Source organism: Pteronotus mesoamericanus, unplaced genomic scaffold (genome assembly GCF_021234165.1).
Source record: "Pteronotus mesoamericanus isolate MK-2021 breed Mesoamerican mustached bat unplaced genomic scaffold, CSHL_Meso_final contig_90, whole genome shotgun sequence".
NCBI classification, from domain to species: domain Eukaryota; kingdom Metazoa; phylum Chordata; class Mammalia; order Chiroptera; family Mormoopidae; genus Pteronotus; species Pteronotus mesoamericanus.
The window spans coordinates 9,018,924-9,044,505 of NW_026555277.1; the positions used below are offsets into that span (position 1 = coordinate 9,018,924).

The 25,582-nt window shown below is 52.0% G+C and overlaps 4 protein-coding genes and 1 pseudogene across 5 annotated transcripts in view; 1 reads left to right on the top strand and 4 right to left on the bottom strand.

The window, feature by feature from the left end:
* Window positions 1–2,288, bottom strand: part of PNKD (PNKD metallo-beta-lactamase domain containing) — a 63,301-nt gene extending 61,013 nt beyond the window's left edge. Inside the window, exons 1-2 of the mRNA XM_054585668.1 lie at window positions 2,172–2,288; window positions 1,248–1,416 (exon numbers count right to left, since the gene is read on the bottom strand). Coding sequence (XP_054441643.1) covers window positions 1,248–1,416; window positions 2,172–2,238 — 236 coding nt within the window. The 5' untranslated portion in view covers window positions 2,239–2,288. The remainder of the gene's footprint in view (window positions 1–1,247; window positions 1,417–2,171) is intronic.
* Window positions 2,289–2,565: 277 nt separating this feature from the next.
* On the top strand, window positions 2,566–7,931 carry AAMP (angio associated migratory cell protein). Of its 2 annotated transcripts, none has more exons than XM_054585665.1 (11): window positions 2,566–2,808; window positions 3,257–3,415; window positions 4,351–4,470; window positions 5,011–5,150; window positions 5,406–5,550; window positions 5,861–5,944; window positions 6,053–6,168; window positions 6,319–6,422; window positions 6,573–6,663; window positions 6,860–7,014; window positions 7,451–7,931. In XM_054585665.1, the coding sequence occupies exons 1-11, from the start codon at window positions 2,688–2,690 to the stop codon at window positions 7,524–7,526; spliced, it is 1,311 nt and encodes a 436-aa protein (XP_054441640.1). In that variant the 5' UTR covers window positions 2,566–2,687; the 3' UTR covers window positions 7,527–7,931. The 2 variants fall into 2 exon arrangements, with proteins under 2 accessions (XP_054441640.1, XP_054441641.1); XM_054585666.1 differs by having other exon boundaries at window positions 2,583–2,808; window positions 3,260–3,415.
* Window positions 7,932–8,326: 395 nt separating this feature from the next.
* Window positions 8,327–9,358, bottom strand: GPBAR1 (G protein-coupled bile acid receptor 1). Its single transcript, XM_054586163.1, has one exon. The coding sequence runs from the start codon at window positions 9,317–9,319 to the stop codon at window positions 8,327–8,329; it is 993 nt and encodes a 330-aa protein (XP_054442138.1). The 5' UTR covers window positions 9,320–9,358.
* Window positions 9,359–16,163: 6,805 nt separating this feature from the next.
* ARPC2 (actin related protein 2/3 complex subunit 2) overlaps window positions 16,164–25,582 on the bottom strand; it is a 28,596-nt gene continuing 19,177 nt past the window's right edge. The window contains exons 8-11 of the mRNA XM_054585671.1: window positions 21,535–21,661; window positions 19,863–19,963; window positions 19,431–19,531; window positions 16,164–16,612 (exon numbers count right to left, since the gene is read on the bottom strand). Of these exons, the coding sequence (XP_054441646.1) occupies window positions 16,588–16,612; window positions 19,431–19,531; window positions 19,863–19,963; window positions 21,535–21,661 (354 nt within the window). The 3' untranslated portion in view covers window positions 16,164–16,587. The remainder of the gene's footprint in view (window positions 16,613–19,430; window positions 19,532–19,862; window positions 19,964–21,534; window positions 21,662–25,582) is intronic.
* Window positions 18,695–18,848, bottom strand: LOC129080795 (uncharacterized; annotated as a pseudogene).

The following is a 25,582-nucleotide window of genomic DNA, read 5'->3' on the forward strand; positions in this document are numbered from 1 at the left end:
CAGTTTGGAGGCCTCGGTCAATACAGTCTAGGGGAGGGCTGCAGTGTTCCTCAGGTCTGCACCCCGGGCCCAGCTTCAGGAGATGGGGCGTGTCGGGAGGAGGCCCTGAACCTCTGGCTCTCATACTCGCCCGTGTTGGATGCCCGCATGTTCTGCCGAGCCTTCATCTGCTTCAAACGGTTCTTGTCCACTTCCCGCTTGGTGAGGATGAAGAGGAGGATACCACAGGGGAAGCCGATGGCCCTAGGGGTGGGGAAATGTGCACGGGGTTTGGGGAGGGGCCATGCCTGAGCCAGAGGAGCTGGGGGGAAATCTCATTCCAGCTTCATTGATCTCCTAAGAACTGCAATACCTCTTGTCCATTCAGTCTCTGCATTGGCTGCTGGAGGGCCCCACACAAATCAGATCATGCCACTGACATTCATAAAATCCCTTCACAGCTATCCATCACTTCCCAGCCAAATCCAAATGCCTAGACATGGCACAACAGGCCCAGTGTAGCTGGGTCTCTGCCTACCTCTGCATTTCCTATCCCCTGTAGCCCGAGAGACACTTCTCAATGTTGAGCCCCGCAATCCTGCTATACGGCCTGTGCATGATTCTCCTGACAGCCCATCGTCTTTCCCCCTTCAAGTCTTGGCAAAGTTTCCCTCTGCCTAAATGGCCCCACACCGTCTCCCAGACTCCCCTTCCAATTCTGAGTAACTGCTACCTGGAGCACCTTCATGCTGGGGAAAGGGCATGGAGTCACAAGACCTGGTGAGAATCCCAGCTCTGAGCCTCAGTTCTCTCCTCTGTGAAATGGGGATGTAGTATTTACCAGAAAAACTAAAACATTACACTGTAAAGTGCTGGAACACATAAGGGGCTGGAAAAAAATGTTAATTTCCCCCTCCCCTTTAATATTGGTCAGTAACATGTATTAAGGTCAGAGTCGAATCTGAATAACAATGTACTGAACACCTTCTACGTGAAACCTCAATTGGGTCTCACCCCAAGCTCCCCAAAAAAGACGAGGCCAGGGAACCAAATTCAAATCAGATTAGCTCAGCTTACTCCACAGAAAACCCACTGTCTCTCCAATTCCACATACTTTCCCATGGCCCCTGCTCCCATTCCTTTAACAGTCCCAGTCCTTGCACCCAGCAAGTCTGTCCCCACAACCTTGGATTCAGCTTACCACCGGAAACTTAAAGAAGTTTCTGGGTCCCGCCCTCTTTATGGGTGGGCAAAGGGTTAGAACTCACCAGGCTAGTCCCACCGCTTTCATGGGGTTCTTGGCCCTCTTTCTGGGAATGTATTCCAGCTCAGGAGATAGGGGCTCAGGCTCTTCCTTGCATTCTGGGGAGCCGTGGCTTTGTAGTGCCCGGTTCCTGTTCTGGGAAGCTTTGTTAGCTGTGGCTCCTGAGAGAATCCCTGTAGATAGAGATAATGAAGGTCAGTAAGAGGGTGAGGAGAAAGCCTGGGGAAGAGTGGTTAGTATCGCAGGAAGGGAGGTGACTGCAGTATGGTGTAACAAGTGCCAGGGAGAATCCAAAGGGACATGGGAAAATCGCCATCGAGGTGACACCTTTGGAAGCGACTTCCACGTCACTGTGGGCTCATCGCCCTGGTGCCAGGGAGAGCGAGTTTTGCTGTTCTTCATCTCTTTAGAAGACAGGATGAGAAGGACTGCAGTGGAACTCACATGAGACGTATGAAGGAAATCCGCGAAAATGTTTTCAAACCGCAGAAGGTTAGCGCTGAAGGGAGCTTAAAGGTGGTCTACTCCGCCCCCTGGTTTTACAGAAGAGGAAACTGAAGCCCAAAGAGAAACTTCCTCGCCCAAGGTCAAACTGCTAATTATCCGGGGCTAGAACCCAAGCCTCCAGAAGCTGAGGGCTCTTTCCTCTGCACTGCGGTGAGTGTTAAACACCTGGAGCGCGGGAGTCTAAAAGGCTTCCTTGGGACACCTTCGAGCAGCAAGACCCCTGAGGTGTTGTGTAACCCGAAGGCAGAGGGATGGGGCTGGGTGACTTCTAGAGACCACCTTATAGCCCCCAGACTCTTTAAGACCCTGCAGAGGGGTGCGAGCAGGAATAGACAGCCCTGACTTCCTGCTGTCGCCGAGCGGGATGTGAAAAAAAGGGGCTCTCCTGCAGTCCTGCCCTCCCCGGGGTCCCTCTCCTTACCCCGGAGGACGCGGGCATTTCTCGCCCCCCGGCCCTTCAACGCCGTAGCAGCTACCACCGCCGCCATGTTCAGATCCCACCCCCCTTCACCGCGGTCCCCGTCGGGAATTGTAGTTTGCGTAAGGGGCCTCCCCCGCTCCTTCCGACCCGCCTACGGATCAGAAACTACAGCTCCCAAAAGCGCTTGGAGCGGACCGGGCTGAACTACTCTTCCCAGGAGACCCGGAGGCGCGCACGCTCGCTTGTTTCCCTCCTGCCGGGGGCGGAGTCAGGTCGGGCGGAGTTTAGGTTCTCCCTGCCACAGCCCGTCCCCTTCTCTCAGATCTGCTCTGTGATTGGTGGTTAAGCTAGCCAACCCCTCTTCCTATTGGCCAAGCGGCCGTCTCTCTTCGTGCTTGGGGAGTCGCCTGCGCCTATTTCCTCCCCGGGAGGAGGGGCCCGAGTTCCGCGTCGTCGCGCAGAGCTGACTCTGGGAGGCGTTTGGGCCCAGAGAAGTGGATCGGCTTCTTGCGCCGCATGGAGTCCGAATCTGAAAGCGGGGCTGCCGCTGACACCCCCCCGCTGGAGACCCTAAGCTTCCATGGTGATGAAGAAATTATCGAGGTGGTAGAGCTGGATCCTGGTCCGCCGGACCCGGGTGAGAATTGCCGGTCCTCAGGCCACGGGACAGGAGGCGCTCACCTCTGGCCTATGACCCCAGCTTCTCCCCCCTCCCCTCTACACCCTACCGGTCGTTCCTACCGACTTCCTTCGCCCTTCCCCCCTCCCCCCACCCCACACTTAGTTATCAGACCTGGCCGGGGTGGGGGCTCCCCTGATGCCTCCTCCGGCCCTTCCCCTCACACACCCCCTTCCCATCATCCCCTCGGTCCTCCCTTTCCACACTGTCTGGCCAACCCCAGGTACTGGGACCTCTTCTGCCCTCCGTCCCACACGCCTCCGCGTCCCTGCCCCTCCTGCCCCCGTAGGATCCCATTCGTCTGACCTCACCCTCTTGCCACATGACCCACCCCAGCCCTAGGCCTCCCCACACTTGTCTCCATCCCTCTTACCGCCTGCTGAGCCCCGTTTTCCTCTCTCCAAAGCAGATGATCTAGCCCAGGAGATGGAAGACGTGGACTTTGAAGAAGAGGAAGAAGAGGAAGAGGGCAACGACGAGGGCTGGGTTTTGGAGCCCCAGGAAGGGGTGGTCGGCAGTATGGAGGGCCCAGATGATAGCGAGGTCACCTTTGCACTGCACTCAGGTAGGTCTTTGAGGAGATCATCATAAACTCAGGCCAGGCAGGCATTTGAGCATCGCACATCCGCTGTGTACCGAGCATCATGAGGGATGCCGAGAGGGAAATACTGGTCTTGTCCTGGAGTTCACTGGTAGGGGGCGGTATGAGGGGCCGGAGGAGAGCTTGATTCCTGAAGTCGTCTCAGAGGCCTGAGTTCGAATCCTACCTCTGCTGCTTCCCAATTTATGATCTTTAGTAATCTCTCTGGGTCTCAGTTTTCTTTTAAAAAGTTACCGTGCCCTGGCCAGTGTGGCTCAGGTGGTTGGGCGTCATCCCACAGATGGAAAGGCGGAGAGTTCAGTTCCCAGTCAGGGCACATTTCTGGGTTGGGGGTTTGGTCCCTGGTCAGGGCACATGCAAGAGGCAACTGAGAAACACTGGTTTCTCTCTCACTTCAGTGTTTCTCTCCTATTTTTCCTCTCTTATTCTCTCTCTGGAATCAATAAAAGAAAAAAAAATTAAAAAGTTATTTAGTGTAAATTAGGTGTTACAGTACTTTTTTGAGCATTTTTTATGTAATCCTCAGTTATTGGGTCTTAGTTAGGAACAAGTAACACAATGTTTTCCTCCCTGTTTTTGCACCCAGCCTGGTGGCATCCCATGCCGAGAGCTGTAAGCCCTGCGCGTGTACCCTCTCTCGTGGCATCAGTGTGGGGCGGTGAAGGGTGCAGTGCCGTAGGGGGATCTGCCCTAGAGAAGTACTTGGCGCTTGGCAAGCTTGGGGAGGTATTTCTCCAATGATCCGATGCTTGAAACTTAGAAGAACTTGGATGCATCCTTCTTTTCCTGGAGGAAGGACATGTTTTGGGTGGAAGGGGGTAGGCTTCCTGCAGATCCCAAAGGAGAGAACTCTAGGTGGGAGCCCCATCCGCTTACCTGTGAAACATCTCTTGGGACAGCATCTGTGTTTTGTGTGAGCCTGGATCCCAAGACCAACACCTTGGCGGTGACAGGGGGTGAAGATGACAAAGCCTTCGTGTGGAGGCTCAGTGATGGGGAGCTGCTCTTTGAGTGTGCAGGTAAGGGGGCTCAAATGAGGTCGTGTCCCTTTGAAGGTCTTAGGGGCTAACCTGCAGCATTTGTACATCCAGCAGCCATTTACTGACCCCGTTTGGCCCACTCTATGGGCCTGAGGACTCCAGGGAAGAATGGCACAGTCTGCCATGGACATAGGGGAGGGAGGCACTAGTTGGGCAAGGGAGTCTTGGAAAGGCTCGAGAGGAGGAGACACAGGCGGACATGGGAGTGTGTGGGAAGAGGTGTGGATGTCAGTGTTCCGGGTGGTGGTGTGGAGTGGGCCAAAGGGTAAGACATAGGCCTGGGCCGAGCATGGTTGAGTTGGGGGCCGGCAGTGTCTCCCTTGAGGAGACCTGGGTGTATTGAGTTCTGCAGAGACAATGAGTTTGGTTGCCTCTTCTACTGGGATCCGCCCTTTTCCCAGCGGATCCTTTAAGAGGCCTGATACCTGGGTCATGTGTCCCACTACCTGGTGCCCTGATGTTCTCTTTCTGTGTGTGTGTGTGTGCGTGTGTGTGTGTGTGGTTTTTTCCCCCCGGAAGGTCACAAAGACTCTGTGACTTGTGCTGGTTTCAGCCATGACTCTACCCTAGTGGCCACAGGGGACATGAGTGGCCTCTTGAAAGTGTGGCAGGTGGACACCAAGGAGGAGGTCTGGTCCTTTGAAGCAGGAGACCTGGAGGTGAGATCATGAGAGTGGGATTCAACTCTGGGGGGTCTTGGGTAGTGGGTGAGAGCTTGGGGGTTCAGCCTCGCCTTTCCCAGACCAAGCCACCTCTGAGCCAGTGCATGCTCAAGGTACAGCGAGAATGTCTGTGCCAGCCACCTAGGGTGTCCCCACTGACCCGGAGCAGGAGATATGTGGTAGGGTTCAGTGGGCAGGTTCCTACGTGGGATGGGGTGATGGGCCTCCCTGCTGACCTTCCCCTCTGTCCAGTGGATGGAGTGGCACCCTCGGGCACCTGTCTTACTGGCGGGCACCGCTGATGGCAACACCTGGATGTGGAAGGTCCCAAATGGTGACTGCAAGACTTTCCAGGGTCCCAACTGCCCAGCCACGTGTGGCCGAGTCCTCCCTGATGGTGAGAGAAGCTTCCCTGAGCGTCCCTTCTCGAGAACAGAGGGGTTGGATGCAGGGTTATGTGCTTCCTAGGCTCCCTCCTGGAACACAGCCTGCAAACTCCGAGCTTGTTCTCAGGAGCACTGACCTCACAGGCCCCAGCGAGAGGGCTCCTTTTTTCCGCCCCGAACTGGGGCTCCTCTGCTGGCCCCCGGGGCAGTCTCTTCCCTCACTTGTTGCCCTCTCTTGCCCGCCCTCCACCAGATTCCCTTGTGGGGAGTGTCTGAGTGTGCTGTCTGTCCTTCTCTCCGCCTGGGCCTTTGGCCCTGTAGGGAAGAGAGCTGTGGTCGGCTATGAAGACGGCACCATCAGGGTTTGGGACCTGAAGCAGGGAAACCCCATCCACGTACTAAAAGGTATCAGAAGTGGGGGACATGTTACCCTGGGCCTTTGTGGGGAGGGGACCGAGACCTTGGGCAGGACTTGGAGGATGAAGTCAGACTTATCCCCTTGTTCCATCCTAGGGACTGAGGGTCACCAGGGCCCTCTGACCTGTGTCGCCACCAACCAGGACGGCAGCCTGATCCTAACCGGCTCCGTGGATTGCCAGGCCAAGTTGGTCAGTGCCACCACTGGCAAGGTGAGTGGGGCCCGGAGCTTCGCTGTGGAGCTTTCCACTTTCTGCGTCTTCTCCCCTTCCTTTCCGATTCTTCACTGCCTCCCTGCCCCACCGCCTGCCTTCTCTGTTAGAGGACCAAGCCCTCCTCTGATCCTCTCCTCTGGCTCATAGGTGGTGGGTGTTTTCAGGCCCGAGACTGTGGCCTCCCAGCCCAACCTGGGAGAAGGGGAGGAGAGTGAGTCCAACTCAGTGGAATCCTTGGGCTTCTGCAGTGTGTGAGTGTGAACCAGGACCTTGGCCTGGAGACAGCCTGAAGATGAGAGGGATGAGCTTGGGGAGGGGCCTGGGCCGGGGGTCCAGGAAGGAATGAAGGGCAGGTGAGCCCAGGTCCCTCTGTGAGCTTTGGGGCACTTCCCTCCACCCAGGATGCCTCTGGCAGCTGTCGGCTACCTGGATGGAACCTTGGCCATCTATGACCTGTCGACGCAGACCCTCAGGCACCAGTGTCAGCACCAGGTACAGGCAGCCTGGAGCCATGGTCGTGGCCGTGGGGAAGCCCAGGCCCTGGGTGGATCTACCCCGGACCTGGCTCCTGCTCGGTCCTTCTGTGGCCCATGTTCCCGCCCTCCCTTCCTCCACGAGAGGTGGGAGCGGGTGCCTCTCACCTCTTCTGCCCTGACCGCCACCTTTCCTCTGTTGTACCCTGGTGCAGTCGGGCATCGTGCAGCTGCTGTGGGAGGCAGGCACCGCTGTGGTTTACACTTGCAGCCTGGATGGCATCGTGCGCCTTTGGGACGCTCGGACTGGCCGCCTGTTGACTGACTACCGGGGCCACACGGCTGAGATCCTGGACTTTGCCCTCAGCAAGTAAGTGAACTGGGCAGCGGCTGGGGTCTCTGGATTTGGAAGGTGGGAATGGCATGTGGAGGGCCCCAGGGACTTCGGGGTGTGGGAGGGGATTCCTGAGGGAAGGTGGGATCCAAGGCCTGGTCGTGGCTTGTGAGGCAGGAGTTCTGAGAAGCCTGAGGGAGTTGTCACTTCCGGGCGACAGTGACCGGGTCTCACATCAGTCCCGGGGCCAAGGTGCTGGGGACTGCTGCCCCCATGCCGCGCCTCTCCTCCTACTCCTCCCTCACGGGTTGCTAGCCTCAACGTGTGTTCAGTCGATGGAGGTGTGCCATCCAGTGCTGGGCACCAAGGGTTAGGGACTGATGTGCCGGGGGAGGCCGCCGGGGCCCCTGGGTAGCGGGCCTGCGGCTGGCTCGAGGCCCCCGTCCTTTGACCCTTGTTTTTTTGTCCTCAGAGATGCCTCCTTGGTGGTGACCACGTCAGGGGACCACAAAGCAAAAGTATTTTGTGTCCAGAGACCTGACCGCTAGTGGCTGCAGCCTCTGCTTTGTGTCTGGTGTTGAGGAGGTGAAGGGAGACCCCTCACCAGCAGAGGCAGGAGGGTACGAGGGAGGAGCACGGGAGGGGCCTCAGACTACTTTCCAACCCCGTCATACTGACCTGCCCCCTCTGTCCCTTTCTCCTCTTAAGAGACCCACCCCTTGCCCCCTCGCCCCCTCACCCAGACCTGAGGGATCCCTCAGAGGGAGGTCCAGACCTCTTTCTCTTTTACTTTTCATTTGTGGGTGTGAGTCATGGGGTGTGTATTTGTATGTGGGGAGTAGGTCTTTGAGGTGCCCGTTCTTTCCCTTCCCAAGTCTCTGGGGGTGGAAAGGAGGAAGAGATATTAGTTACAGATTTTAAAAATGTAAATAAAATATACTTCCCAGAGACAACGTCTGTGTTGATTTTGTGGAGGCTGGACTTGAGGAGGAACGAGTCGGGGGCACATCAGAGTGAGAGCCACCCCCCAAATCTGCTGCCTCTCCCGCGCTCAGCTCACCCTCTGCCGGTGGTACGGCCTTGCCTGCCATTGCGGGCCTGTCCGGGGTTGGAATCTCCCTTGATGCCCGCTTGGCTCTAGGTTCTTTCCACAGCTGTTCCGCCTGCCTCTTCCTTTCTGCAACACGGAGTGCGATACCAATAAACTGGGTCAGAGAAGCTTTATTCAACCAGGGTGTGGTCAACTAAGGGCAGGGTCTCTGATCCAGAGGTGTGTAGACAAGGAGGGGCAGGCTTGGTGGCTGAGATGGATGGATGCTTCTAGTACAAGTGAGCAGAGGCCCTTCCCCTAGTTCAAGTCCAGGTCCATGCTGCTTTGGCTGCTGGCGCAGTAGGCCGTGCTGGGGCCAGGACTGCCCCGGGAGGCTCTGCCCCGTAGCACCCGTAGCCACCTCTGAGCTGCTGCCCTCCAGGGAGCTGTGTAGCGCTGGTCACCCAGTCCCATGGCCACAGGCACGGCCGCGGCACTGGCACTGCCCAGTGAAATGAGGGACAACAGAGTTCCGGGCCCCAGCGGTGGGCGGTGCTCGTAGGCCAGCACTGAGAGGAGCAGGGTGGCCACGTAGGGCCCCCAGCACAGCCCGAAGAGCAGCGTGGCTCCGGCCTGTGCCCTCGCTTGCCTCCAGGTAAGGGCCCGGGCCAGGGCTGAAGGCGCCCCGCGGCACACTGCCCGCTCTAGCCGGCAGATGTCCTGCAGCTGGCGGTGGGCGGTGGCCAGCACACGGGCAGAGAGAAGGGCCGCAGCACCCACGGCGGGCAGCAGCAGCCCGTAGACTTCGAGGTAGAGGTAGGGGGCGGGGAAGACAGCTTGGGAGCTGCAGTTGGCCCCGGGGGCCCAGTGGTTCCATCCCAGAGCGGGCAGGCTGGCGAAGAGCAGGGGACCAGCCCAGGTGAGGAGCAGTGCCAACCGCGTGCTGCCACGGGTCCGAAGAGGCCGCAGCACTGCCATGTAGCGCTCCCCGTGCACCAGCAGCAGGTTGGCGAGCAGGGAGAGGAAGGAGAAGTTGGGAGCCAAGTAGAGGAAGAGACAGGACCAGTAGCCTCGGCGGCTTTGGCTCCACAGGCCTGGCAGCGTGGGCAGTGCCAGCCCCGTGAGCAGCCCGGCAAGCAGCAGGCTCAGGAAGAAGCAGCCGGCGGGCAGGCTGCGCAGGCGGCGGTCCCTGGCTATGCCCAGGGCCAGGAACAGGTTGGCCACGACGATGAGGCTAGCCAGGACCAGGGAGAGTCCAAAGGCCCCCATGGGCACAGCGCTGGGCACCTCCCTGGTGCTGTTGGATGTCATCTTGGGCCTGGGGACAGGGGACACCTGGAGCAACAGCTGGCATGCCTGAACAGAAAGTGGGGTGACCAGAGTTAGGCCGGGGCTGCAGGTCACTGTCCTTTTGGGGGATGCACATCAATCTAAAGGTTGCTGCTGCCCAGTGGACTGCCATATATACATTTTTTTCAATTGATGGCCAATTAAATCTTACATAAAATTTTCTACTTTGGGCTTCTCTTAAGAAATCAGTTGTGGCAACACATGTCCTTTGTGGTAGCACCAGCTGGAGTAGAGCAGTGGCTGTCTTTAGGTGGGTCCCCACAGTGCCCTTCGCCTATTTCCGTTACCTGCTTGGTCCCCTCTGAGCAGCTGTGGGTGTACCTGTCTAAAAAGTGAACCCACCCAGCCCCAAAGCATCTTATCCATCCCTGCCTCCGTCTGGTAGGCCCTCTCAATTAACCAAAAGGGAGAGCGGCCTGGCTGGGGTGTAGCGGTCCTCTGGCCGGCCAAAGCTGAGGGCCTCCTTTGGGCTGGGGCCGGGCGCTGGGAGCGGGTGCCAAGGTGAAGGAGAAGGGTCCCTCTCTGCAGATGCTGGCAGCCCAGTTGGCACCAAAGCACCACGGATTGGGGCTGGGGGGCAGGAGTGAGGCAGAGACAGGGCTCACTGAGCATTAGAGTTAGGGATGAGTCCAGGGCAATGGTGGCAGTAAGTGGGGTGCCCTTTCCCTGGCACCCAACCCCCCACCCCATCTGCTCTTGAGGCCAGTTGGTTACAGATCAGTGAGCAGTCTCCGGCCCATAAACTTGACTCATCCGCACCGCACTAGCAACAGGTCCCTTCCTGGGAGCTGGAGAAGGGAGAGGCGTTCCTGGGGGCGGGGAGGGCTAGGGGAGGATTGCCGGTGAATGAGGAGATGCCAGCAGCAAGGCGGGTGACCCCCTCCGCCCCCTGCTCTCCAGGGCTGAAGCTGACCCCAGAGGGGAGGGAAGAGGAGCTGCTGGACAGGGCCCGGCCGCTCTGTGGCTCTGACCTGTCCCTGTCTGTTCCTTCACTTGGCTCCTTGTTCTCAGTCCTCCAGCCGCTTGGCCCCACTGCCACATCAGGGAATGGAGAGGGGGCCTGAGCCCTATTGGAGCTCTTCTGTCAACAGGGGAGTAGCTGCTGTTGCCAGGATTAAAGTCAATAAGGAAAGGATTCCTACTGCCCTCTCCCCCAGGTGGGAAGATCAGAGGGCCCACAGCCACCCTGAGCTCAGGAGAAGCTGCCCCTTCTATTCAATTCCCCCCAAGACCCCCAAGCGGGGCTTCCAAGCTGCTGCACCCATTTCCCTTCCCCTTTTCTCTTCCTAAATCTTCCCCAGTGCCCCCGCCCCCTCCACACCCCTACTCAGGACATCTTTCCTTCTCAGCAGCCCTCCAGTTCTGTTCCCCTTTGTCTCAGCATGGTCAACTTTATTAAACCCCACAAGACTTCAGGGTTCCTTACTTCAAACCGGGCCTCTGGATCCTGGGTTGGAGCCCCAGCCCTCCCCTGGAGTGAGTCCCCTATCCCACCTCCACCAGAGCCGCAAGAAAGTCAGGGTCAGCCAGCCCCCATGGGTGACTTCCCAGTGGTGTGCGGGTAGTGTGGCCTGCACACCGCATACTCTGGTGGCTCTAGTGGCTTGGGCGGGGTGCAGTGGTCTCTTTGGGATCTCTGGCTGAGGCCCCCAGGTATAGCCCATGTGGGGAGGGAGGCAGAGCTACTCACATGGCAGTTGGAGACAAGTGTTGCTCCCCCAGCCTGGGCTTTCCTCTGAGTGTCAGGGAGCTGCTGCAGCCAGCCTCACTGGGCTTCTGGGGATGTCTGATGTCCTGGCCTGGGAGAGCATGGTGCTTCCACTCTGTGGGACAGCAGTGCCCCAGGCTCTTGGCAGCCCAGGCTCTGCCCTTGCCTGGGTTCTGGGGTGGGTGGAGCTGAGGCCTGCGGTCCGGCGGGACTCAGCCTGGCCCCGCCTCTAGGGGTGGGGCCTGGCACACCCTGGCTGTAGTTACCGGGAGGCCTTCCTCCCTCTCCTGCTGTACCAGCTTCCCCTTTCCAGTCACTGGCAATAGATTGTCACTTAGGTGGCAGATCCTCTATGTGGGGTCATCCAGTTTGGAGACCTCTCCCCACTACTGCCTAGCTAATCTGAGAAATGCATTCTAGTTAATGAATAATGACTTCTCCTACCCCTCTCCACTTTCCAGCCCAGCTAATACATTCACATTTTATGAGCCTTTTTTTAAAAAAAGATTTTATTTACTTACTTTTAGATAGAGGGGAAGGGAGGGAGATGTGCAAGAGAAGCATTGATCGGCTGCCTCTTGCACGGCCCCAACTGGGGACCTGGCCTGTAACCCAGGCATGTGTCCTGACTGGGAGTCGAACTGGCAACCTTTTGGTTTGCAGGCTGGCACTCAATCCACTGAGCCACACCAGCCAGGGCCCAGGTTTTATGAGGCTTATACCAGAGTGGCCAGCAAGCTGACAGCACACTGACCCCCATAATCCTGCCCATCTGCCAAAGAGGAGTGTGCGCACAATGGTGTCAGTAGTGGGGATGGGTGGGACCTGCGGATCTTCACTGTCCCCCATCCTACCGCCCGATGCACCTTTCAGCTTATAAAGCCAGGCTTGCCTTCTAGAATCTGGAGGAGTCATTCTGCACTTTTCTCAATTACTTTGTGAGTCATGTTCTGGGCTATGAAGTACAAATAGCTCTGGGCGTGTGACCTTGGGCAAGCTTACCTCTGGGCCTCAATTTTGCCACCTATAAAATGGGATGAGAAAAAGCCACTCTCTCAGGGTTGTTGTGGAAACTGTTATGGGATAACATATGTAACTGATAAAATCCCAGTGCCCGACACTTAACAGGGGTGGGGGGGGGGGGGGGTACATCTCAACAAATGACTCTTCCATGATGATTAAGAGACACAAGCCAGTGTTGCAATCAGAAAGCCTGGCTTGGAATCTCCGAATCCTGGCCGAGATCCTACTTTTTTCAGCTGTGTGAAATCTGGGCCAGTAACTAAAGTTCTCTTGCCTTAGTTTCCTCATCTGTAAAATGGGGCTCATATTGTACTCACCTGTTGCGAGACTAAATGAGATTAATATGTGATAAAAACATAGATCAGTGCTTGGCACAAAAGCACTCAATGAAAGGTGGCTGTTACTAACATTAGGACTTCTGCTGTGCATGTCCCTTCCCTCCAGCCAACCCTCCCCTCGAAGAAAGGATTCCCTTGAGAAAGGCGGACAGCCTATGAAAAGCAAAAGGCTAATGACACTTTTACTCCACAGGAAAACTGAGGAAGCTAAGTACAATCACGTGCTGCTTAACAACATGGATGCTTTCTGAGCATTGTGTCTTTAACCTATTTTGTCATTGTGGGGACACCATAGAAGGTACTTATGCAAACTAAGAGGGTATAGCCTGCTCCTGCCCTAGAGTTAGGACAGCCTATTGCTTTGTAGGGGAGGAAAATTAATTTTCCTTCTAATGTTCTGGGTTCTTGGCTGGGATATGCCTGTAATAAGAGACAAATTAACAGGAAGAAAACAAACAAAAGTTTGATAACATGTATACCTCCTGTATACATGGGAGTGACCCAGGAAAACTGAGCAACTCACCAAAATGTTGGAAGCCATCACCTTAAATACCATCTTCAGCTTAAAACAAAAGATGCTGGGGGGTGGGAGGAAAAACACAGCAAACCAGGTAAGGTCATTATGCAAATTTGAATGTGGTCTTCTATGCTAATAACTCTCCAGAGATAAATAAGGTCATTCCCCTCTTCCTGGTATACTGAGGGAGACACTGTTGCAAATGGAGACTTCCCTTACAAACCTAAATATATTTTGCAAAGGGTAACTTCTATTTGGTTTTCAGAGCTTCTTCCAAGTCTGAGCATTTAAAATCCACCAGCCTAAAAATAATAACCCGTATGCTAATGAGACATATTTGAGGTGGCAAATTTTGTTCCCTTACAGCTTCTAGGCTACCAGTACAGCGTGTTACTGTTCTGGAGACTGTGGGCAATTGTAACACAATGCTAAGCACTTGTGCGATGCATTTTGCTGTATCACTGGATGATAGGAATTTTACGTATCCATAATCTGACGGGACTACTGCTCTATGTGCAGCCCCTCATTGGCCGAAATGTCTTTATGCAGTACGTCCCTGCACAGTGAGAAGGGCGAGGTCAGGGCTGGGAAGCCAAGATGTGGGCTCCCATTTTTACGTTGTAACAAGCGTGGCTTTAGGGCGAGGGAGAGAAGCCAGTTACACTCAAGACTTGAAATGGGAGGAAATAGGCTAAAAATGCAGCTAGAAAGCTGGAGGTGAGACATTAGGAAAAACTTCTTCACTCAAGAGGACAAATGGACAGAGCATGGGGACTTCAGGGCCCTCTGGGACAGGCCAGGGTTGAAGGTCTGGAGGCACAGCCGTCAGGGGTCCTGGAGAGCCAGGACTTTTGTTGGGACAGAAAGTGGGACGAGAGAAGCATTCAGCCTCAGACCTATCCTCAAGGGAGCTGATGGGTGGAGGACAGTGGGTTCCAGATGGTCCTCAGCCCCACGCTGTCAGGCAGAAGTCAGAGGCTCTGGGAGAGTTCATCCTGGAGCCTGGACAGAAGTGGGTGTGGGGCCACTTGGACACTCGAGCGCCAGGAATAAACAGGCCTCCTTTCTGTTCCCAGCCCTGGCCTCCTCCCTGAGGAATCCAGGATGTCTGTGTTTCTTCTTCACTGCTCTGTCTAAACACTGTGTGTGGGATGACGTGTGAAGGCGGACAGTTTGGGCGGCGGGAGCTGGGAAGCCTGGGTTCTGTCCCCTGCTTCCTCAGCCATTTCTTCCTGACGGGACCATCTAGTTCCTCTCTGCTCCCCCATCAGTTTTTGGGACTGGCTCATCTGCCTTCTCCCCTTTGCCCACAGGCCCCTGGTGCAGGCAGTGTGCAGGCGAGGCACTCTGTTCGGCTAACTCTGCAGGCTTGAGCGCCCCGCCCCCGCCCCGCTCTTCCCTTAGGTCAATTCTGCATCACGGTACCCAGCCCAGCGTCTGGCAGAGAGCCACACTAACACCAAGTGTATCCTGGACACACTTGTAGACAAAGGCACAAGCCTGGAGAGGGGTCTTTATCAACTTTTTTTTTTTTTGACAATAGCCTTAGAGTTAAGACAATGCCTTGGGATTTACGGCTGTGAAAAACATGTAATACCTTGCTTTCCCCCCCCCTAGCTCCGTATTTTCCAAGCAACCTTGGTTTTTACCATCTACTGATTATACAGATTTCAGATTCTGAGAAATCTGATCCCCATTATTGGCGCACGCACGCACACACACACACACACACACACACTCCAGTGGATTCCAACTTACTAAGAAGTTATATTCTAAAGTCAGCAGGATAGCAAAGCAAATGCAACTAGTCAAAATTGCCCTTGAAAACCCTATGAGCTCCTGAGGTACAGAATACATAACATGTACCATCACCCAAGCGCATCTAATTACCTGGGTTTCCCACCTAACAAAAGCAGGGGACAAGGGGCTGTGTCCCAGAACACCGGGAGGACGCCAGAGGAGCACTCCTTCCACTTTCACTGGAGGCCTCAGGGTCAGCACCACCAGGGGACAGCACTCTCCAAGGGACGTGTTAACTGAGGGGATGAGCTCGAAACTCCCTAACTACACCCTGAGCTTTCTAAGGGCTCTTTATATGAAGTGAAATGAAGTCTGGATGACTAAATGAGCTAGTGGCTTTCAAACTTCTTGATTATGACCCACATAATCAACGTTCTAAAAAAAAAAAGATGTTTTTTACACTCCAGTCAAGACATGCATGTATAACAAAAAAAATTTCAAAATCAATACTTATCCATAACAGGTGTGATGTACTTACTCCGATTGATCTAGTCTGTACTATTGTTTTTTAAAGACTGTGACAAAGGTACACACGTGGTAAGAAATGCATAGAAATACACAGCACGCAAATGGGAGCATGTAAAAATTGGTAAAATCTGAGGAAGGCCAGGCAGGGCTGTGTCCAGTCCTGTTTTATCAGTCAGTTTCTTTGCTCGGACACCATATCAGTCATGCAAGATGTTACCACTGGGGGAACCTGGGTGAAGCATATGCAAGATTCCTCAGTAATAGTATTACTTCTTAATACTATATAAATCTGTAATGATCTCAAAATAGTACAGGAAATAAAAATGGTGGTTGTGATGCAGTCAGGAAATTTCACAGTTCATTAATGAGCCTCAAACCAGTTTGAGCATTATATGGAGGTAAATGAAAGGGGAGAGAAAACAAACCATTAAGATGGCCCTCGGACCACTTCAGGCCCCTAAAATTCTTATGATAGTTCCTCTTTTTCTTTTTTTAATTCTCACCCAAGGGCATTTCTTTTTTTATTGCTTTTAGAGAGAGGGAAAGAGGAGGGGAGAGAAACGTTGATGTGATAGAGAAGCATCGACTGGTTGCCTCCTGCGTGTGCCTGGAGCAGTGATCAAACCCGCAACCCTTCGGTTAAGGGACAATGCTTCCACCAGCTGAGCCACACACTTCCCAGGGTTCTCCTGATTAATGTGCCTGTTGCTGTACCGGGAGCTCTTTGGCTACAACCAGGCAGACTTAGTAACTGAGCTTTAAAACAAACTTACTCAAGTTTACTCAGAAATGTGAACCAAGAGCTCACTTGCTAGCCATTCTCCCTTAAGGGAAGGCCAAGGGGCTCCTGAACCTAAGGTTTTCCGGTTCAGGCCTGCAGGTTCATCTTCCTCCCTCCTCCTCTCTCTTTTGGACTCACAGTCCAGAAACCCAGCAAATTCTCATGTAAGATAGAAAGATTTTCTTTATTAATGACCCCAACCGTATTTTAGATACAGGAGTTTGGAACTCAAATACTTAGGAGAAAACAAGTTAAGATTGCATTATCCTGCAACTCATTACCAGTAACATATTGCAAAGCAAAACAGCTTGGAAGGAGCGTGGAAGGGAAGGGGAGTGAGGGAGGGACAATAAAGAAAAGGAATTAAGTTGATCAAGTGGATTTTTCTTTTTTTTTTTTTAATTCTTGGGATCTATGAAGTCCTTGCAAGCACAGCTCGTTTCTGCAGATTATTTTCCAAACGTGTACAAAATGGAACCAAAATGGAGAATTCCTTAAGAACCTGAAGAGGTGCAACATTAAAAGCTACGATTATCCAGTAGCAAGTGTTCCAGCCTTCAGTTGCCAGCCGCTTCCTCTTCTGGTTCCCAAGAGTTAGCGGGATGAAAACGTCTTCCCCCTTCAAAAGCAGAGAGTAAATGTGAGGGCTAGTTTTGGGCTCATTTTCCCTTCCGCCCCACACTCCTGGACTAGGGATGAGATCCCTGAGACACCAAGCACGAGGGGGGAGGGTTCCTTCAGCTCTTTCTTCCTACGGAATACTTAGGGATGTACCAGAAAACACCTGTGCTAATCCCACAAGAACATTAAATGTATCAAGTAGAAAGGTGAATCGCTTGCCCCGTTTCTGGATGGCCTACGTCTCTGTGCATTTCAGACTGGGCTCAGGTCTTTTCCTGGTAGAGTTCAGGCTCCTTCTACATAGCATATAGCGTTTGGGCAGTAGGGAGCCGTTCCACTTTAAATCTTTCACCATGGGTACAGAATGTTCAAAGCAGCAGCCCTCAACTATATATACTCTGGGTTACAGAATAACTGCCTGACATTAGGCTTCTGAGTTGTCGCGTCCCTGCTCCACCCAGTATGTCCCCAGGAGGACCATCTCTGGGAACATGCTGGTTCTCAATGGCAAGAGTATTTGGTAAAGCAGCCTGGACGCAAGAGCTGAGAACTATGGGAAACTGGGGCCAATATATGGGGGCCCTGATGGTCTCACCCACCCTAAAATGAAACTGCATTTTATTACCCCCACCCCCTGCCTCCAACAAAAGCATTCGGTTCTGGCAGAGCACTGTGGGGTGCTGACTGATGGCTGGCTTCTGATCCAGGGCCCTTTCCTGCAGCAGGCCCACCGCCCTACTCCATGCTGTCATGGTTCTGCAGACCCTTCCCACTCCGCTCTGCCGAAGAGTATGTGCGCGGGTGTCCTGGCTGCTCCTGCCCAGCTGAACCAGTTAACTGCTGCCGCCCTTAGTAACAGCATCTGGTTGACAGGATGGATGTAGCTGTCTACCTCCCCCTTCGTTCTGGGGCCCACCTCTGCCAAAAAGAGGTTCTGAGGCAGAAAAAGGCAAAGCTGCTCTCTAAGTCCCAGGATGGGGGAACAGGCACTTTATTTACTCCAAGGAGTCGTTCTCTCCCCTTCGCCCATCAGGACAGGGGGTCGTTCCGGCCTCTCCATTATGGGCCCTCGCTCTGCAGTGACCCGCTGAGCACACCTGCTGGCTGTGGAACAGGGTGGGAGAGAAGGCCTGTGGGGAGATGCTGGGCAGTGGGTGCCTGCTGGGCTCGTCGCCTGAACGAACAGGCAGTTATGGAACTAAAGCTCATGCAGGCGGCCCCAACCATCATTTATGAGGCTCAGTATTTGAGGCGCGACAGGCCGGCCCGGTCAGGCTCCCCCTGCTGCCCGTAGCTGCTGTTCACCTCTCGGGCTCTGCCCAACTGCCTTCTCTCCACTGGGCCCTGAGAGGGGCGCAAAACTGGCTGCTTGCCACTCGAAGTCACCAAAGTGGTACCCGGTGAGAAAAGCACCCCCGTGGAAAGCCGGCAGGGACAGGACGGGGAGGTTGTAAACTCCAGAGTGGAGGCAAGGTTCTGGGTTCTGGGTGTGTGTCTCAGCACATACACCCTCTTCTGTTTTCCCACCATCCCTCCCTCACCCCAATTTTAGGACAGGCCATGAGGCTGCAGAAGGACTGAAGCTGCCATTTTGTTGCCACGGCACCTAGACACCTGTCTGAGCAGAGGATCTAATTACAGGCTGAACACCACTCCTTAGGCTCTGGGTAGCAGGCAGAGGGCTGCTACAGAGGAAGGCCTTTAGTACCAATTTCCTGATGAGACGGGCGGTCTCTAAAGCCTGTGTGTAAGGAAGTCGGGGGTGACTTTAACTGCTGTCTGATGTTTCAGAGGTTGAAAACCCCCTGCTCAGGTGTGTACCAGGCAAATACCTCTCTCATCCTGTGAAGCGGCAGCAGAAACTAATGTGGCAGAAGAGGCCTCCTACACCAGAGAGGGAGTTTGAAGCCTTACGCACACCGCACCTACCAAAGGTTGCTTGGCAAGAGTACTGGGTGCTGGCAAGTACACTGGCTGTGAGGGGTACCGGGAGCTTAGTTCCCCTCAAGACTTTGATTCAATGGCCACAAAAGACAGCAAATAAGCACCTATTATCTTATTTCTGCACCTCCCCTCCGGCCAGGTGAAAGCACTAACATAGTCCTACTACAAATTCCGCAGTCGAGTTTCCCACATCTGGGGAAACTGCAGGGGGAGGCACATGCGCAGTGCAGTGCCTAAGCCTCGCCTTGGGAAAACCACCTTCATGACCATGGTACCTCCCCTGCCGGCCTACGACCTTATCTTAAGAGCAGGACTGCTCAAACTTCACCAGGAGGGGAACTGAGGCCTAGCACCTTGCACAAAGACCTAAGTTCCTAGCTCTAGATCAAGAGGCCTCTCCTACACACACCTTTTCCAGCCCTGATAAAGATGACAACTTCTTCATGGAAAATGCCTGCTAAAAAGCAGACCAGAAAGGAGAATGCTAGAGTGTGTGCTTCCAGGCCTATTTACTCAACTAAATGTTCTTAAGCAAACTATTCCATTTTTCCAGGAAGACCTTGAAAAGGACCAGACTGACCTCTCAACTCAGGCCCAAAGAGAACACAGCTCATCTGGGTAAAAAGGTCCCTTTGTTTTTTTCTAGCTGCCATTCTCCTTGCTCACAAACGTGTGGAAACAAGGTAACCTCGCTCCACCCACTGAGAAGTGAAGACCTGTCTGTGCCCTCTTCAGCCTGTCATGCAGCTAGAGGCCTGGCCCTGCTGCCTCACGTCCAGCGAGCTGGAGGGCCAGGCTGCCAAAACCCACTACTGCCTGCTCGGTGAGCTCGGGCGCAGAGGGTGGTCCTGTTGTGGGCCTGCCCTACTCACGTGATTGTTTTCATTTCTTTCTTCTCAGCATCTGGGCGTGCACGGTTCAGCACCTTGAGGAAGTCAGATGTTTTTGCCCGCATACGTGTGTGAATATAGGCCTGGGGGCAAACACAACGAGTATTGAAGCAGAGTCATGTTCTAGAAAGACAGCTTTGCTTTCATTAGAAGTTTGTAGGGATGTTTTGAAACATATATCCTGGGACTGGCACAGGGACTTGTAGGGAAGCAGAAGACGTATCTAGTTCTCTGCTATGGGAAGCGATGTTCTGGGGACAGATGAATAAAGATCATGATTTCCTGAAGCCTCCAGAACCATCTACTTATTAGCGCTCACAGCAATCACCTGGACTGCAGGGTGACTGTATGTTATCAGCTCTGGTGGAGAGAATGACCCGAGCACAGGAGCAGAGACGCTGTGGTTGCTCTCACCTTAGAGCACTTGATGTGGTAGTGCAGGTAGTCCCGGAACGTGTGGATCAGGTTGATGGTGTTGTCTCGAGCACTGGCGTTGGTGTGGCGAGGGAACAGCACTGCGGGGGGGCGGGGGGGGCACAAACAAGGGTCAGCGTGTAGCACCGATGCCAGAGTGCGGGAACGCCGGCGGTCCATACTCAGCGCCTATCTCCTGCTTAGGCACAACCCACTTGTCCCACCACGTCCAGGCTGTCGGGGTCTTCTTGGCACGAGGACGGGATAAATACCATAACCAGGGCCGGTGCCAGGAGTGCACATGGAGGACTCCGCGGAAAAGGAGATCACGGCAGAAAGCTGAGCTCCCCTGGGGAAGGGTGTGGTCCTGGGTCTTCACCCCAGGCCTGCATTCTGCGGCTGTACGTGCCCCAGATATGAAAACTCTGCCTGTCGCGTGCCCACAAGCTCCTGCCTCTGCCGCTTTCCAATCTCTTTGAAAGGTGATACTACTATCTGATAACTTGGAGAAAACGCTTTACCTTAAGAAATCAGGATTAGGGAACAAAGCCTGCCTGTCCTATGTCCTCGGTGCTGAAGCAGCACAGGCCTTCAGAGAAACTAGATCCCAGACAAGACCCTGTATTCTTGTGGTGACATCAAAACACTAGGTAAAACAAACACTTGAACTCTCTTGATGAGGACAGCCAGGAGAAGCTGCTTTGGAGGGGGGCTGAGAAATGCCCCTCCTGTGGCACCCCACCAACTCTGGCTTCTTGAATCCTCTCTGTTTCCTTCACCTACTCTATTCGGTCTCACCATCAGCAGAATGCTGAGTATGAAGTTTTGCTGAAGAGAAAAGGAATGCCTCAGAAGAAGGGTACGACCCCTGTTGTCAATGTGTCCTGAAAAGCAGTGAATGCCAGGACAGGAGATTACATTGTACAGAATCTAAAATGCTACTGACAGTAAGTTATCATCAGTTGATGCACCACAGAGAGATATGCTCCTAATTAAACTATGATATGCCGTGAACTGTGCACCCTGCATCCCAACCTCAAAGACAGTAATGGTGGGGGGTGGAGTGTAGCTTAGATTTAAAGAAATAGCGTGAATCAACTCCCTCATCACTAATAAACTGGTATTCCTTTAGTAATGAGGTGAATTAAAGAAAACTTAACAAAAGCAGATACTTTAGTGGCAGTAGGTACAGTGTGTACACGCTGTTACTCCATATTGTCAGCTCTATCAATGAGCCAAGACAGCTCACAAGGCTGAAGCAACTAACTACAAGAGGGGAATTTTTTCGGTGGAAAAGTGGAATAAGTGAATCATGGCTGGAGTGCGAGCTTGATACCAAAACACAAAGAAATGCCAAGTGACAGATAACCTCCACTCAGCTGCTAAGCAATGCTCAACTCCCAACACCTGACACCAGGGGCTACCCTTTTTTCCCTTAGGGTTTAAGAAAAACAGGAAAAAGGGGATATGTCTACTGTATATGACCTGTAATTAGTGTCCTGTGACACCCCATCTAGAGTCATGGCAAGGGCAACAGGAAGGATAGCCTGGTGTGCCTGTTTTGCTCCCCCTGCAACATTTTAATAAAGGTCTGTCCAGGTGAGGAGGTCTGTAGTATCTGCAGTATGAACGCATCAAAGGCTCACAAACATGGCAACCACCCCCTGCTTACCAAAGGTAATATAGCCAATGTTGTCACCCACAGCAGCGTCGGTGTCTTTCAGCTCCAGAGGAGGTTCCCTGTGGCTAAAGAGGACCTGTGGGGCTGTGTGGCTGGCTCTGCGGCCTTCTTTGAACTCCTGCCAGGATAAAGGAAAAAGCAATCAGAAGAGAGTCTGGTGTAAGATAAAACGCAACTTATGCTGCGGGGTCTTCCCTATGAGGTGTGGCCTTTGCAGCCCTCTGCACCAGCAGAAAGCTAAAAAACCAACTACACCTCATGTGAAATATTACAAGTGCTGGCGACATCAACGCACTTCAGATTCAAACAGGAGAAATCACAACATTCCTAACAAGCCCGATATTCAGAATGTGATGCAAAGCACTGTTAATCCTCTTCCCTTTCTCTTGTTCTGGAATATCATAGGTGACAGAATTATGTCTGAGATTAAACAGACAACAAATTGCAAAGCACTGGGAAAACCACTTACATTTAAGATCAGGACTACTGCTTAATTGTTTCCTTTGATTTAATGTGAAAGAGATGATATTTTTTCAGGAAATCTTTAAATTTCTGGATGAATGGAACCTAAGTTTAAGCTCGATTAAGACTTCAAGATAAAGTCTTAACTCCTTTTTTCTTTGCATATAAAGCCCCGATGAGCTAGCTGACCAACTGTTCATCGTTCCCCTCACCCTCATACCCACTTCTGCCAGCCTCATGAATGCCATGCTTTCTCTGGGCTCTGGGCGTTAACACAAGTCCTGTTTCACTGAAATATCTTAGATAGTGTTACTATTTAGAATTCATCAATCAGAACTTTAGAATAAATTTAAGCTCTTCTTGGGGGCAGAAGACAGTGGAATTAAAAAAGCTGAGTTGTCTTAGTGTTCACTGAGACAAGGGGACCGCGTGACATGAGAAATCAAAGTGTGATATTTAATTCTGGCTCTTGAATGGCCCTGGACTAAAGAGCCACCACGCTGCACAAGAGCTCATCACCCTTAACAAAATGAACCCACCCACCGTTATCAAATTATAGCAAAATGACTGAGATACGACAATCAGCCATTCCTTCTCTGTTGCAGTCTTCAGCCCTCAAGCCTTTCCAATCCATACATTCCTGTGAAGTAGATAAGTGATCCAAGGCATCCCTGTCTCAACTCCCATTTACAAGAACTGAACTAGACTTTCCAGCAATGCCAGTAAGACCAGATGATCCAAATTAACCGAGTGATGGCACAAAGATGAAACCAAGGGCTTACCAAGGCTTGAGTTTCTGGGTTTTTTTCTGTAAAGATTTCATTTATTTATTTTTAGGGGGGGGGGAGGGAGAAATAGGGAGAGAAATATCAGTGTGAGAGCGAGACTTTGATTGGCTGCCTCTTGAACACGCCCTGACCAGGGACTGAACCCACAACCCAAGCATATGCCCTGACCAGGAATCAAACCAGCAACCCCTCACTTTGTGTGATGATGCCCAACTGAGCCACACTGGTTAGGATGGCCTCTCAGTTTTATGAGCACTAAAAGGATGTTTAAATAGTCACTCTTCTACTGTTTATAATGCCATCTCCAGCAGACTGGGGCAGCTGGCTGCTCTCTCTGTGGGATTCCCATGTCTTTTCTACAAACTTCTACTATGATGCTGCACTGCTCATCAATGCAGCTGGCTTCCCTACCAGGTTGTGAGTTTCTCGAGCCAAGGCGCCTGCTTTATTCCTCTCTAGCTATCCCTTTGTCCTTCAGCGAGGCTGTCTAGCACATGGATTGCTGAAAGAAAGGAAGCACTTCTACTCTAATCCATTTAGTGTCTACATTGTAAAGAAAGGAGCAGAAACTGTTTCTATTTGTAGGTAAGAACACTACATTAGCAAGCCCCCAGCAAATAAGGGCAAACAAAGGAAGGATAATACTGGAGGAGTTCTAATTCCTAGCCTAGAATCTCAATTGGTAGAAAATAAATCAACATAGATGTGTGTTACATTAGCTGTCTTTTGAATTTTATTCCCCAAAGGAAAAATATTTGGGGAGGCTGGGAAGAAGTCAAGATCATTCAAAATGGAAACTTCTAAAGCAAAACTCGTGAGAGTGCCCATCTCTAGATAACCTTTCATTCTGTGAAGGGGTTTGGAGGTTTTCTAACATCTACTGATTTTGCTCTTCAGCTCCAGGGGAGAAAACAGAACAGGTGACAATGCCAGCCATTTCCTTGTGTTCAGTAAGCTTCTAGAACGCAGCAATTCACTTATACATGTGGTATTCATATCCAGGTGGGGTATTATAAATCTAGGATGCCTTACCACCATTTCATCAGTTCTGTATATAAAAAATAATACATTTAAGGCTTGGTTAAGTGCTTCTGATTTGGGACTACCCTTTAGCAAATCTCATGTATTTCTCTGTGGTTCTCTCTCTTAAATAACATTTACAAAATGCCCTGGCTGGTGTGGCTCAGTGGACTGAGTGCTGGCCTGTGAACCCAAGGGTCGCTGGTTTGATTCCCTGTCGGGGCACATGCCTGGGTTGTGGACCAGTTCCTCAGTAAGGGGCACACAAAAGGCAACCATACACTGATGTTTCTCTCCCTCTCCTTCTTCCCTTCCCCTCTCTCTAAAAAAACAAAAAACAAACAAAACCCCCAATCAACCCAAATATTTCTATTAGTGTCTTTGTTACATTGTATCAGCAATACTGCCTCTTTTTTTCTCCCTCTGGTTACAATTTCTTGAGCACCATAATACTATTTCTCTCTTCTATCACAGAACAATTTATTATAGAAGTTCAGAATAAGTTCAAGCATCTACAGAAATTTAGTATATGATATAGGCAGCATCTTAAATCGGTAGCATAAATGTGGCCTTTTAAATAATTGTTACTAGGACTGGTGGGTGGCCACGGATGGGTCCATTTTTCATGTTATAAACCATGGGAAACTACAAACAGACAATTAAAAAAAAAAGACGTGTAAAATGAAACTGTAAAATTAAAAAAAAAAATGCAACTCTTATCACAGACAAATGGCCAACCTTCCTAGTATATAAAGAAATTGCGATCAATAACCCAATAAAAAAATGGGTAAAGAATATAAAGAGGCATCGCACAAGAAAAATCTTCAACCTAAGAAAGACATTCTGACCTTCATCATAAGAGAACATAGATACCATTTTTAATCTATCAGATAGGCAGAAGCCCGAGAGTTCTGACCACACATTCTGGGGAAATGGCTATGCTGATACATTCTAGGTTGAGGGGAAGACGGTGTAACCTCTCTGGAGGAGAGCCTGGCAATATGTATGAAAATTAGAGACTGTGTTCCCAGATTAGGAAAATATCCTATAGATGTAACCACATATACACATACAGGTGGCAAGGGTCCTCAAAATAACATCTGCACAACTGCCTGAAGAGGCAGATTAGTTGTGTCTTGTCCCTGAGCATACAAAAACATACAGTGGTTCCCACTGAACTTTTGTTAGTTACAGACTTTAAGATCTAATACTACGGGAAATTCTAGTTTACCATACTCCAATCTCTGAAATTGTTGTTTTCATTGCTTCACATGGAAGAAGCATTAAAATGATGACATCTACCGGACTCTCTCTTTGCAGGCACGCCTCAGCTTCTGTGCCCACAGCGATAATGCGCCAAGCCAAGTGCTAGATCATTTGTGTGAATGGGAAACAGAAACTACCTATCTTTTTTCTACAGGCAGTGAGCATCCCTCAGAGTCTGTCTGCCAAATGACAAAAGCAGGCATTGTGTTTTGACCAGGCTGGAAGTGCATGCTGGCCCGGGAAAGACGACAAAAGCCCACAGCAAGAAGACTAGTGACCATGAGGGACTTTAAATAGCGTGCCTGGTCACAAAATTCTGGGCTAGGCATCCACTGTTTTCCTTCCTTCTAGAAATTTAAAATAACCAGGCCCAGGAAAATGCTCAGATGATTTATTTTGGGGAAAAAACTCCAGCAGAGTCAGTCTAGGTTTCTATGGTCATTTCAAATAAGTTACCCCAGTCTTTGAATTCAGAGGGGGAGGCAGGGCAGATGGCTCCCTTG

What these genes read in the sequence shown, in the direction of transcription:
- AAMP (XM_054585665.1), top strand. Translation starts at nt 2,688, where the DNA reads ATGGAGTCCGAATCTGAAAGCGGGGCTGCCGCTGACACCCCCCCGCTG. An exon ending in CACCTTTGCACTGCACTCAG is followed by an intron (nt 3,416 to 4,350) that starts GTAGGTCTTTGA and finishes CTCTTGGGACAG; the next exon opens with CATCTGTGTTTTGTGTGAGC. An exon ending in TTGAAGCAGGAGACCTGGAG is followed by an intron (nt 5,151 to 5,405) that starts GTGAGATCATGA and finishes CCCTCTGTCCAG; the next exon opens with TGGATGGAGTGGCACCCTCG.
- GPBAR1 (XM_054586163.1), bottom strand. Translation starts at nt 9,319, where the DNA reads ATGACATCCAACAGCACCAGGGAGGTGCCCAGCGCTGTGCCCATGGGG.